The 12,929-nt window shown below is 39.0% G+C and overlaps 1 protein-coding gene and 1 long non-coding RNA gene across 3 annotated transcripts in view; one reads left to right on the top strand and one right to left on the bottom strand.

Moving 5' to 3' along the window:
• Positions 1–11,197, top strand: part of LOC137422693 (carbohydrate sulfotransferase 1-like) — a 113,280-nt gene extending 102,083 nt beyond the window's left edge. The window contains exon 2 of the mRNA XM_078770625.1: positions 9,564–11,197. Within this exon, the coding sequence (XP_078626751.1) occupies positions 9,951–10,868 (918 nt within the window). The 5' untranslated portion in view covers positions 9,564–9,950 and the 3' untranslated portion in view covers positions 10,869–11,197. The remainder of the gene's footprint in view (positions 1–9,563) is intronic.
• On the bottom strand, positions 5,504–7,145 carry LOC144889712 (uncharacterized). 2 transcript variants are annotated; one of them, XR_013622016.1, is made up of 4 exons: positions 6,580–7,145; positions 6,337–6,489; positions 5,925–6,048; positions 5,504–5,704 (listed from the first exon to the last, which is right to left on the bottom strand). It is a non-coding gene; the product is annotated as an uncharacterized LOC144889712 (long non-coding RNA). The 2 variants fall into 2 exon arrangements; XR_013622015.1 differs by having other exon boundaries at positions 5,505–5,704; positions 6,337–7,130.
• Positions 11,198–12,929: the final 1,732 nt, after the last annotated feature.

Below are 12,929 nucleotides of genomic sequence, written 5' to 3'. Positions count from 1 at the left end.
AAGGAAGACTATTTTAAGGTAAATGCTATAACAGGAACAGACTGGAATTCAAATGGAACAAAAAGTTTTGAAATAAATAATCAACAAACTTACTTGAATATAGCTGATAGTTTCTTGCTGTGTAAATTTAAATTCACTAAGGCTGCGAATAATACTAATGCTACACTCGTAAATGATTTCTTCTGGAAAATGTTTGACAGTGTCCGCCTGTATATTGGAACACAAGAGGTTGAAGCGGTTGATTATGTCTCTGCTACATCTGAAATGATGAAATTTACACTATATTCGTTTAGTGATAGAATGGGTAAGGGAGCTGTTGAAGGTTTTATTCCTGATATGTCAACGGGTACAAACGCAGACCCTGGTTATAGTCAAAGGAAGTCAATGTATAATGATGAAACAAAAGCAGTGAATAGTTTTACCGTAGCAGTACCTCTTAAAGGTATATTTGGATTTTGCGATTATGATAAAGTTTTGTATGGTCTTAAAATTAGATTTCAACTACAAAGGAATGATAATGTAAATAGGTTGCTTTTTGGGGATGAAAATGCTTTTGGAGACAACAATAAATTTGTTATTAATGATTTGTGTTGGTATATCAGTGAATATACTCCTAATCTTAAAACGGAAGAGATGTTAAATAGAAGACTTAACTCAAAGAAACCGCTAAATGTATCATACCTTAAAAGAAGATGTCAACACGTTAAACTGGAACACACTACCTACACTTGGAATTTGGGTGTTCTTCAAGGAAAGCCACGATACCTCTGGCTCATTTTTAAAAAACCAGATGGAGAGGACGGTACTAATAAGAATAATGCGCTGAGTGATAATGCTAAGGTGAAACAACTTCGGGTTTCTCTTGATGGCACATTTTATCCACGAGATAGATTGGAAATTGATTGGGAAAAAAATGATTATGCGGAAGCCTACAAGTCCTACCAAAAGGTGTGTGAAAGTAATGGTAATAATGATCCTATTTTGGATATGGTTGCGTTTCAAAAACTTTATACAATCTACGCAATTGACCTGAGTTCTCAAAAGGAAACTATAAAGTCTAATCGAGTGGATACTTCTCTATACATTGAAAGAGGGGAGAGTGAAGAGGTTAATGCATATTGTTTGCTTTTGGAGGAAACAGAATTACAGATTAATACAGATAATGGTGTTATGATTAATATCACATAGGTTTTTTCTCATAAATAAATGGTTGGGGTATATGTTAATCAAATCAATCTTAATAAATTAACATCTTGTATTCAAAATCAAAAGCCTTGTATTATTAATGTTAATACAATTCAAAGAAAAGGAGCTGTAAGAATTGATGTTTTACTCACACACACACAAGTAAAAACACTAAATGATGTTGGATCACTTAAAATTAAAATGACGAAACCTATGTTAAAGAAATATTCAATAGACGAGTCAAGAGGAGGATTTCTCCCGTTTCTAATTCCTTTATTTGCTGGTTTAAGTGCGGCGGGAGCATTGACTGGTGGTATTTCAGCAGCGGTAAAAACTGCTAACGAAAGGAAGGCACAACTAAAAGCTCAAAAAGAATTGGAAAGACATAACAAGGAGTTGGAGAAACAAATTAGTGGAAGTGGTGTAATTGTAGATTTTGCTCAAAAACTTGAAAGTCTACCTGATAAAGCTAGATTGTTGGTTGGAGATATGCTTTCCTCTATCGCTCAAGCGGGTGTTAAACTAACTAAACGGGGTAATGGATTGTATCTTTCTCATAAATAAATGGATAAATGGTTTAAACAATTTGGAAAGAATACAACGTCAAATATAGAACTAGCTAAGTATTGTAAAACACTAAAAATTGATAATGTGGTTATTTGTATGAGAGATGAATTAACACATATAAATAAGAATACAAAGAATATTATTATGAATTTAGACACACAGAATGGTTCTCATTGGGTTTGTATTCATAATAGTCAGGATAAATATTATTTTGATAGTTATGGTATGCCACCACCTGTTGAAGTAATACAATTCTTACAGAATGGTGTTTATCAAACATTCCAAGTTCAAGAAATTAATTCTAAATGTTGTGGCCAATTATGTTTATATGTATTATTTCAACTCAACAATAATGAAAATTTTTATGATATCATTTTTTATCTAATATAAATGACCTATGTTGGAAAAGATGGTTCTATCTTTGGAAAATCCTCTCAGGATATTGATTTATCAAATTATTATACAAAGGCACAGGCTGAACGACAAAAATATAGTGTAAGTAAAAATATTAATATGAAGAATACTTATAAATTAATCAATTATCCAAACCCTACAGATGCGAATGACTTGATTAGATTCAGTGATTTATCACAATATATATCTTTAAAGAAAACAGCACGTTTTGTGAAACAAGTAAAATTTACAACCACAACACCTGGTTATACTGACCATACACCTTTCCTCATTGAATTTAACTACCTGCTTACAATTAAATTTTATAAAGAAGGACATTTAGTTAATATGCGAATTAATAAATGGGGGTATGATATGCCTGATTTAGGGTATAATTGGTCTTTTTCAATAAACATAGAAGACCTACATGATTTAAATCAGTCTCGTAAAGAAGAATATTATCCACTTGGTGAAGATAAGGATTTATGTGGAAGTACAATTAGTAAACAACAAATACGTGATTTTAAGAAAATAAAAATATATGATAGTATAGCGATGGTTCGCATGACAAAGAAGGAAGGTAATGAGATAAGGATAGAAAGCCGAGGAATACAAACCGATTTGGTAGTGGGAAGATGGGGTGGTATTACCTGTCATAATATTAATCTCACATATATTTCTGATACATAAATGGCAGGAAGAAGACTACAAGAGAATTATAATTTTTGTATTCAAGGATACCTACAAGAAAAGGGTGCTCGGTATTACATACCTTATGATTTGGAGCATATACATGGGAATTTTGTCATAAAAAACTGGCCTTATACTGATATTGTTAAACCCACAAATAGAGACTTGTTTAAAATATTAAATAAAAATGAACTTCTCAAAGTTATGAAATATAAAACTCTTTTAGAAATCGTCAACAAATCTTATTGGTATCCTATTATGAGAAAAATAATTATAGATACAAGAATATCTCAAAATCCAGATGAGTATATGTATAATATTCTTTGGGGTTCAAACTCAAGGGTAGCAAGGGATGAGGAAGGAGTTGAAGAAGAGAAGGAGGAAAGAGAGAAAAAGGAGAAGGAGGAAAGGGAGAGGGAGGAGAAGGAGGAGAGGGAGAAAAAGGAGGAGAAGGAGGAGAGGGAGAAAAAGGAGAAGGAGGAGAGGGAGAAAAAGGAGAAGGAGGAAAGGGAGAAAAAGGAGAAGGAGGAAAGGGAGAAAAGGGAGAAGGAGGAAAGGGAGAAAAGGGAGAAAAAGGAGAAGGAGGAGAGGGAGAAAATGGAGGAGGAGGAGAGGGAGCAAAGAGAGAGGGAGGAAAAATATAAAAAGATGGAAATCACTGAGATTCATAAAAGATTGAGTGTATTAAAGCAAATAAATCAATCTCAACGCACCGAAGAGGAAATTAAAGAATTAACAACTCTTATGAAGATAATGGTTTCAAAAATAAGAACGTCAATGTCTTCAATTTCAGAGATTTAAACGAGAAAGTGGTGAAGAAGAAGAAGAAGAAGAAGGAAAAGATTATGTGATTGATGATGTTGGTGTCATTGACTTTAGTTAGTTTTTATTTGTAAATAAATGGAGGAGAGAGTGAAGGCATTCCTTAGGATTCTTTATGTTTTAAAAATAAAGATTGAAATGTATATGTTGAAAACCAAAAAGGTTTTGATACTCTGTCGGAATTTTTCTGATAAATAAATATGAGTTATTGTCTCAAATGTAAAAAGAAAACTAAATCTAAAAATATCTCTTATGTTAAAGCTAAAAATAATAGAGTTTATCAAAAAGGAATATGTCAAGTATGTGGCTCTAAAAAGTGCCAATTCATCTCTCCTAAAAGAGGAGGAGACATACAAAAGTTTCTGTCAGGAAGTAAATTTACAACAACTGGAATTCCAGGGGAATTACACCTTCCAGGGTATTCTTTCTGTGGTCCAGGAACAAACTTGGATAAAAGATTAGATGAGGCTGACAATCCTAAACCTTGGTCTAAACCTACAAATAGGGTTGACGAAGTGTGTATGAAGCATGATATTGCTTATGGGAAAACCACTACGTTGACTGAAAAACATAAAGCCGACAGCGAAATGTTGTATAATTTGTCTTTGATACAAAATCCAACGTTGAGAGAGAAAGTTGATAGGTTTATTGTGAGAAATTTGATAAATGCTAAATTGAAACTTGGTCTTGGTTATTCCTCAAAAAACTATTAGGCTCTAATGATGCCATCAAGACTGAGGAGCTTTTGGCTGAAGAATTACACAAACCTATAATCACAAAGTTTAAAAGAAGGAAGGTTTATTCTAAATACACTGACCACATATGGTCCGCTGATTTAATTGAATTGAATAATGACAGGGGATACAGGTATGCTTTAACCGTTATTGATTTGAGGAGTAGATTTGCCTGGGTTGTCCCTTTAAAAAATAAAAGGGGTGATACTTTAATGTTAGCCTTTAAGCTAATATTTGATCGGGATAAAAGGAAACCAAAGAAGTTATGGACTGATGAGGGAACAGAGTTCTATAACAAAATATTCATGAAATTTCTTAAGGGGAAGGGTATTAAATTATACAGCACCTTTAATGAAGGAAAGGCAGTTGTTATTGAGCGTTTTAATCGTACTTTAAAAGAGAAATTATATAAAAAATTCACACAACTCGGTTCTCAAAAATGGGTGTATTTAATTCAGGATATTGTAGATAATTACAATAATACAGTTCATTCATCAACACAATCAAAACCATCAGAAACATTTACAAAATTAGAATATGAAAAGGAGATTAATTTGAGAAAGCCCAAGTTTAAAGTTGGTGATATTGTAAGGATATACAAATGGAAAAGCCATTTTGAGAAAGGTTATACACAAAAATGGACTAATGAATTATTTATAATCGTTGATGTAATGGCTACAAACCCTTGGACTTACAAATTAAATGATATAAATCGAGAAGAAATCTTGGGTTCATTTTACTCGCAAGAATTACAAAAAACAAAGCTAATAATTCATTAAACAACATTTCTATTCACCCCACCCATATTAGCTAATTTAATTCGTGGTAATAATAAAAAAAATTAAATAAATAAAAAATCATAAGCCACGCCCACACCGACCCCGCCCACACAGACCCCGCCCACACAGACCCCGCCCACACAGACCCCGCCCACACAGACCCCGCCCACACAGACCACACCCATCATCCCCCACCCTCCGTGCACCCCCACCCTTGACCCTTCACCCCCCTCATCCCACCCCCACCTTCCCCACACACACAAGGGGAGGGGAGGGGTGGGATGAGGGGGGTGAAGGGTCTTTGGCAGGGGTGCACCTCCCCGTTCCCTCCTTTATTCTCTTTTTGTAATTAAGAATTAAATAATTGTAAACAAAACAAATATATATAAATATTGAAAACATTAAAATCTTTATATTATTAAAACATTTTTCTTGAGGTATACATTCAACTTCTCCCCAGCATAAGTCATCAATTTCTTCCCAGCACAAGTCAAAGGTTGGTTCAGCAGATGTCTTCAGGTTTTGAATCTCTTTCTATTAAAGACAAGAGGGGAGAGACATTTATTTCATATTTATGTTCCATGTCAAAGCGTCTTGAAAAGCGCTATACAAAATAAATGTATTATTATTATTATTATTAATATAGGGTCGGATGCCCTTCCTGACACCAACCCTGAATCACCTCTTACGATGCGCAGGGATATGGTGTACCTATTATAAACGGTGAACCACACACACGTACACACATGCTTACCTCGAAAAAATCCAGCTTAGCGTCAAGATCGTTGAGTTGAAAATGTAGAGGTTCACAGGTTGGTAGGAAATAACCATTCCTATGGAGTCCAAAATCGTCCCACTCCAAGCTTTGGTCTTCGAGGCTGCAAACAAAATAAGGAGAAATTACTATGCTGAAGTAAGCTTGACAAAACATCACACACACACACACACACATACACACACACACACATACACACACACATACACACACACACACACATACACACACACACACACACACACACACACAATCTCATTTTTTCATTTCTGTTCCTCACAATTCGATCTCTCTATTTTAATCACAGACACACATGCACACACATACACATACACACACACACATGCACACACACATGCACACACCTCTCGTTTTTTATTTTCTATCATACCTTTCACGTGAATTTTCTAAGAACGGTGAAACATTGAATTCATTCTGAGCCCACCATCTCGGAGGTAGGTTATTCAAACCCGTATTCAGTTCGTTGTGGAACTCTTGAGAAACAACTTGAAATTCTGCCAGGATATTTACAATATTTGAATTGCTGCAATGAATAGGAAAAATAAATTATTAGTTGTATAATTAATCACATACAAAGCTCTCATTAACAGTGTTTAATACCAAATGAACTTACCAATGTCCTGGCGAGTATTCTTCATCAGAGGAAAGACTGGAATAAGACAAGCTCATCTTCGTTCACAATGTTTAAATGTCCCATTCGGAGACCTCTCTTTTTATAATGAACAAAATGTATTTCGGGGAACTGAAGTGCTTGTCAGCTTTTGGAAACTGAGGGCGTGTGTTTGTGAAAAACAGGAAACAAGACAAAGAGAATTCCTTGGAAGTTATCCAAGTGAAACAACGTCATTTCTCAACAGTGAGCTATTAATTAGAAAAGGTTCGAGTGGTATATAAATGGAAAACAAAATGAATGTAAAAAATATCAAATAAGTATAATTGAAAAGGCAACTGGTAAAAAAGTTCACAAAACAAATAAGAGAATTAATTTAAATACCGGTGAGTTGGATGAGACGGTGAGGAGAGTTGTAGGAGAATTAAATTATTTCCCACGCATAAACAAATATTTGTCGGATCGATGTTTGAGTGGGTTATATTCACCAGATGATATTAAGAGTAAAAGGTTAAAAGGTCCATGAGGTCAGAAGGATCACAGGTGTTTAAGTGGTCTAATGAATAAGGATAACATGTCAAAAGGTTAGAAGGTTCGTAAAGAACAGGGTGAGAGAAATAGAGGTCTTTAGGGTCAATATGGAAGTGAATGGGTCAAAGATTAATCTGCCAGATGATATGTAGAAGAAGGATGATAGGTCTATAAGAGAAAACAAATATTTGTAGTGTTTGAGTGGTCTAATGAACAACATTAAGGATAGGTACTACAGACAAAAGGTTCATAAAGATGAGGGTGGGAGAAATAGAGGTGTTTATGATTTTTGAAAAAGACAAGGGGGTAAATGACATTAGATAGGGATTTCCCATGTTAAACGGAGGTGTCCCAGAAGCAACATTATTACACTACTGTCATCACTGTTTGGAGGACGGTACAGAACACATATGAACAAAAGGTGGGAGTGGAGAGGAAGCCGTAGCCAGAGGTATTCCTGTGGGTGGGGTGGAGAGAGGACAGTGCAAGGAGAGTGAGGAAGATAGTTTTTGATAAAGATAGTAACCCTACCACCAGAATGAGACTCAGGTCTATCATACCGGAGGAGGGAGTAACAAGGAAGAGATATTAAGGAATCAGAGACATCTTTAAGGAGGAAAGTTTCTGTTAAGCAGATCAAGTCTGGATTGTCAGAAGCAACCTGAATGGAGAGATCAATCAGGTTTGAGCAAAGGCCACCGGATGTTTGAGGTCCATACCGTTAATGAGGAGAGAGGGGGAGGTAGGGAGAGCAGTTGATAGTGTGTCAGAGATTACAGAAGAGTTACAAGAAAGGGAAGGATGAGGAGGACGAAAGGTTTGATGGTGATGGGATGAGGCACAGTGAGGGGTTGTTTGAGGGGGGGGGCAGAGGAAAGTAGAAGGTTGGGGGAGGTGGAGGTATGAGATAGAAGGGAGATGAAGTGGGGTGGAGTCAGCTTTGAGGAGGGGGGGATGGGGGAGAATTGGAGAGGGATGGTAGGGTGGATAATTTGAAGGGGAGGGGTTGGGAGGGAGTTTTGAAGGGGCGGGGTGAGGGGGGAGTTTAGGAGGGGAGGGGGTAAGGGGGGAGTTTCGGAGTGGAAGGGCAAGGGGGAAGATTTGGACGGGAGGGGCAAGGTGGGAGTTTAGAAAGTGGATGATTAATGAAAGACGAACATTTATAACAAATTGGGTTCATTGTGATTTTCAAGTTAGCGATCCGTTTAAGAACGATGGAGGAGGGGTGGAATGAATGTGAATTTAGAGCATGGAGTGAGGAAGAATTATAAGAGATTGAATTTTTTTTGAAGTGGAATGAGTTGAAGAGGAAATTGAAAAAAGCCTTTTAAATAGGAAGAAAAACAGCGTATTGTAATATACCACTGAATAAAACACTGCATGGGGAAAGTTTAAACATATTTAAACAGAACCGTGAAGAACAATCTTATATTCACAAAAATACCAACGGGGAGAGGGCCGAGAGGGACAACCACGAGTCATGTGAACAGGGCAAAAGATGGAAGGCATGTAGATAATTGGGGCGGGGCGAGACAGCGCACGTGGACAGAAGCACACGAAACAGCGCACGTGGAGAATAGGAAATAAATGTTGTTGTTTTTTGTTCTTTGTTTTGGGGGAAGTTCAGGGGAGAAGGGAAAAATCTAAGAACCAAGCAAAAACAGTGAAGGCAGGAACTTAAGTGAACAAACTTCGACGGGGGGAAGCCTGAGCTACAAGGCCGCACACGCGGGGCAAACAGAAAAGATTAATCTATGAAAGATTAACACAGAGAATCTTCCTGGGGACACACCGTATGTACACACACCGAAAGATAAATGCAGTTTCGACAAAAATATAATTGTGAACAATTACTTAACTTTGAAAACGTGGAGAACGTGTCCAGCTTCGAAAAACCGTGCCGTCGCCGGCAAGATCTCGCGAGTTCTCCAATCATTGTGATCGGTGCAGCCGTTTTTGCGGTACCCGGGACAATAACGTTAGGTGGGAGTCCAAACCTGAAAATGCTGGAGACCAAAGCTGAAATTGGGAAAACAATATAGCCTATTTTACTCCAGGGGGTCCCAGGATTACCCACCCAAAATTTTGTTGCAATCAGTTCAGCCTTTTTTGCAGTACCTGGGAATGGACAGATGGATAGACAGACAGACGGACGGACATTTGGTGAATTATAGTAAGATATACTGTTTGTATAAGAGACATCTTTCCTCTTACCAATTTATTTTCCTTCTCCCACACTCTTTTGCCCTCTTTCCTTTTTTCATTTCTCACTCTTATCATCCATTTTCCTCCTTTTCTCAATTTTGTTGTCTCATCATTTACCTCCCTCCACCACTCTTCACTCCTCATCATCATTAATTTATAGATTTCCTCTCATAGAGAATGCAATGCAGTATAACAAAGGATGCGTGCTGTTCTTATTCAAAGTTTTTTTTGTCATTTTTGTTTTCCTGCAGATCGCTTATAATAAGCAGGAAAATGAGAAGAAATCAAAGTTTATTTGGTGCTCCTGGAGAATCCTGGCCATCCTTTTGTTCCTCACTATTGGCATTCAATATGTTGCCGTGAAGTCCATCAGGAGTTATCGATTCGGAAATTGTTACGTTTCGAGTGGGACAGGCTCCTGTTCACCGAACGAGGGTCAGGTATCTCACTGGTTCGGTTGCCCATGCCCCGATCCTAGCAACAACCAGCCAACAGAGGAAAGTGCTTCCCGTAAGCATATTCTGATTCTCGCGACGACACGATCTGGTTCCTCATTCCTCGGGCAATTTTTCAACCAAAATCCCGATATATTTTATCTGTATGAGCCGCTCTACCACATCAAGAAGTTTTTTTGGTCAATGGCCGGTCCTCTAGGAAGCAAGTTAAACTATAATGTCCTGGTGGGGGCATTCCGTGACTTGCTTCGGAATGTTTTTGACTGTGAACTGCACTCCCTTGAGCCCTACATGAAGCCTTTTCCTCAGCATCACCAGACAAAGCATCTTTTCAGGAGAGCTGCGAGTACAGCCTTATGCTCACCACCCCTTTGTCCTGCCGAAAATGCTAAAGACGAATCGGTGTGCTTTAAAAGGTGCAGTAATCTCAACCTGACACTCGCCGCTGAAGTGTGCCAGAAGCGTGCACACGTGGTGCTCAAAACCGTTCGCTTCAACAACGTTGCTGACCTTCGTTTCTTGGCCGAAGACTCACGTCTCGATCTCAAAGTAATCCACCTGGTTCGAGATCCCCGTGCAGTGCTTTTTTCACGAATGGCTGCTTTTCAGTCATACAAAGACTACAGGACATGGAAAAAAAATGGAGCCATGCCTCCACAAACCAACACATTGCTCATTACATCAATGTGCAAAACCTTTCTTCCGGCAATGCACCTGGGTTTGAAACCACCTGCCTGGTTAAGTGGACGTTATATGCTTGTACGATATGAAGATCTGGCTCGAAAGCCATTGGAGAAGGCCCGAGAGATATACCAATTTGTAGGGCTGCCATTGAAGCCTATTATTACGAATTGGATTGTACTCAACACCCATGGGACTGACAAGACTCGGTGGCATTCTGCGTACTCGACACATCGTGACTCAGCGAAAAATGCTGAAAATTGGCGCCATTCGATGGATTATAACATTGCTCAGTTCCTGCAGAATGCTTGCCATGAGACATTTGCTGAGTTGGGATATCGGTCTGTCAGCTCTCTTGAAGAGCTGAGGAACATCAACACCACTCTGGTGGAGGAGCGCAACTTTACATATTTCACTTAGACAAAATGTTTGGAGGAATAAAAGCTTTATTGTGGAGTATGTGATGTATATAGTGCGGTGCAAAGGTATGAGTCTACTTAAAATGATGTCAAGCTTTCTCAAATCACAATTTTAAACACCAATTTGTCATAATATTGAAAATATGTATCCATATTGTTTAATTTATGATCGCTATTATTGACTGATACTTTGGCTTAACATAATAACTGAAGGGTGAACATATTTGAGAGAAATATAAAATTTATGTGAGGAGTCTGATTATGCTCTGGAGTGCAGTTTTGAGAAAAGATAAACTCAAACATAATCCATAAATTAATGAAATCAATCCCAAATGGAGTTCAGGCAGTTCTCTTGGCAAAAGGGGGTCACAACAACAACAACAACATGCATTTTAAAGGCCATTTTCCCTGCTAGAGCGGGGGTTAGCCTTGCGGTCCCCATGACAATCTTCTCCATTTTGCCCTATTTTCTGCATCTCTCCTTGTTAACCCCCTTGCCCGCATTTCTTCTTCCACCATCTTTAGCCAAGTCTTTTTCGGTCTTCCCCGTCCTCTGCTTCCTTCTACATTCATTTCCATCACTCTTCTCAACCAGTCACTTTCATCCTTCCTCAACACATGACCAAACCATCTCAACCTGTTCCTCTTCACAGCATCAATCACAGGCTCTATTCCCATCATCTTTCGCAATTCATCATTTGTCTTCCTCTCTCTCAACGAAACTCCACACATCCACCGAACCATTCGCATTTCCACCCTTTCCAACCTTCGTTGCTGCTCTACGTTCATTACCCATGTCTCGCTCCCATAAATCATAACACTTCTCACACATGCAGCATACACCTTTCCCTTCAGCTTCAACGACACTCCCCTCATCATCAGCACGCCACCCAGTTGCCGAAACTTCTTCCATGCACATCTCACTCGAGCAACCGTTGCCGAGTCTGATCCACCTTCTCCATTCAGCATGTCTCCGAGGTAGCAAAATGTTTTCACACCTTCCAGCTTCACGCCGTCTCCAAGATCCAACTCAACATTTCCTCCATCTGCAGCTCCCTCTGTGCACACCTTACATTTGAATGTAGCTGCCACACTGGTTAATAACCCTCTCAGACCACTACATTTTTGATGAACCCACTCAGCACACATTGTACATTGAATGGAGTTCACTCCGACACCCTTCCTACACACAGCACAGGGCCACTTCCCAGTTCTTTCAACCTCACCACATGCTTTACCACTTGCCATCACCTTCGTCATTCCGATATTCACCTTCAGACCTTTTGTCTCCATACATTCCTTCCACGTGTTCATCTTTTCCTTCAGTCCATCCATACTTTCCGCAATCAACACCAGATCATCTGCATACAACAACTCCCACGGTAAACCCTCCTTTATGTTCTGAGCCAACACCTCCATCACAGCTACAAATAGTAGTGGACTTAGTACCGACCCCTGATGCACTCCCACCTTCCCCTCAAACTCACCACTGTTCCCGTCCTTCGTCCTTACAGCTGTGCGCGCTCTTTTGTACATTGCCATCACTACTCTGATCAACCATTCCTCCACTCCTAACTTCCTCAATGCCCATGTCAATACTTTGCGTGGTACCCTATCGAATGCTTTCTCCAGATCAACAAACCCAAGAAACAACTTCTTCCTCTTCTCCATGTACTTCTCCTGCAACTGCCTCACAATGAAAAGCGCATCTGTCGTTCCTCTTCCTGGCATGAATCCAAACTGCATTTCGTCGATCTTCACTTTCTTCCTTATCCTCCTCTCCAACACCCTTTCCAATACCTTCATTCCATGCTCCAATAACTTTATCGCTCGGTACGAGCCACACTCCAGAGGGTCACCTTTCCCCTTGTATAGAGGGATGAGGGTACTCAGTTCCCAATCCACTGGAATGCGGCCTTTTTTCACCACCAGATTACAGATCTCTGTCATTCTCTTCACACCCCAACTTCCTGCTGCCTTCAACATATCTCCCACAACTCCCGTCGGCCCTCCCGCTTTTCTACCCTTCATTGCTTTTATCGCTTCCTCAACTTCCTTCTCA

The sequence above is a fragment of the Myxine glutinosa genome, chromosome 1, assembly GCF_964187855.1.
Source record: "Myxine glutinosa chromosome 1, kmMyxGlut1.1, whole genome shotgun sequence".
NCBI lineage: Eukaryota > Metazoa > Chordata > Myxini > Myxiniformes > Myxinidae > Myxine > Myxine glutinosa.
The sequence above is the reverse complement of the archived record's forward strand: the minus strand, read 5'-3'. Positions and strand labels throughout refer to the sequence as shown.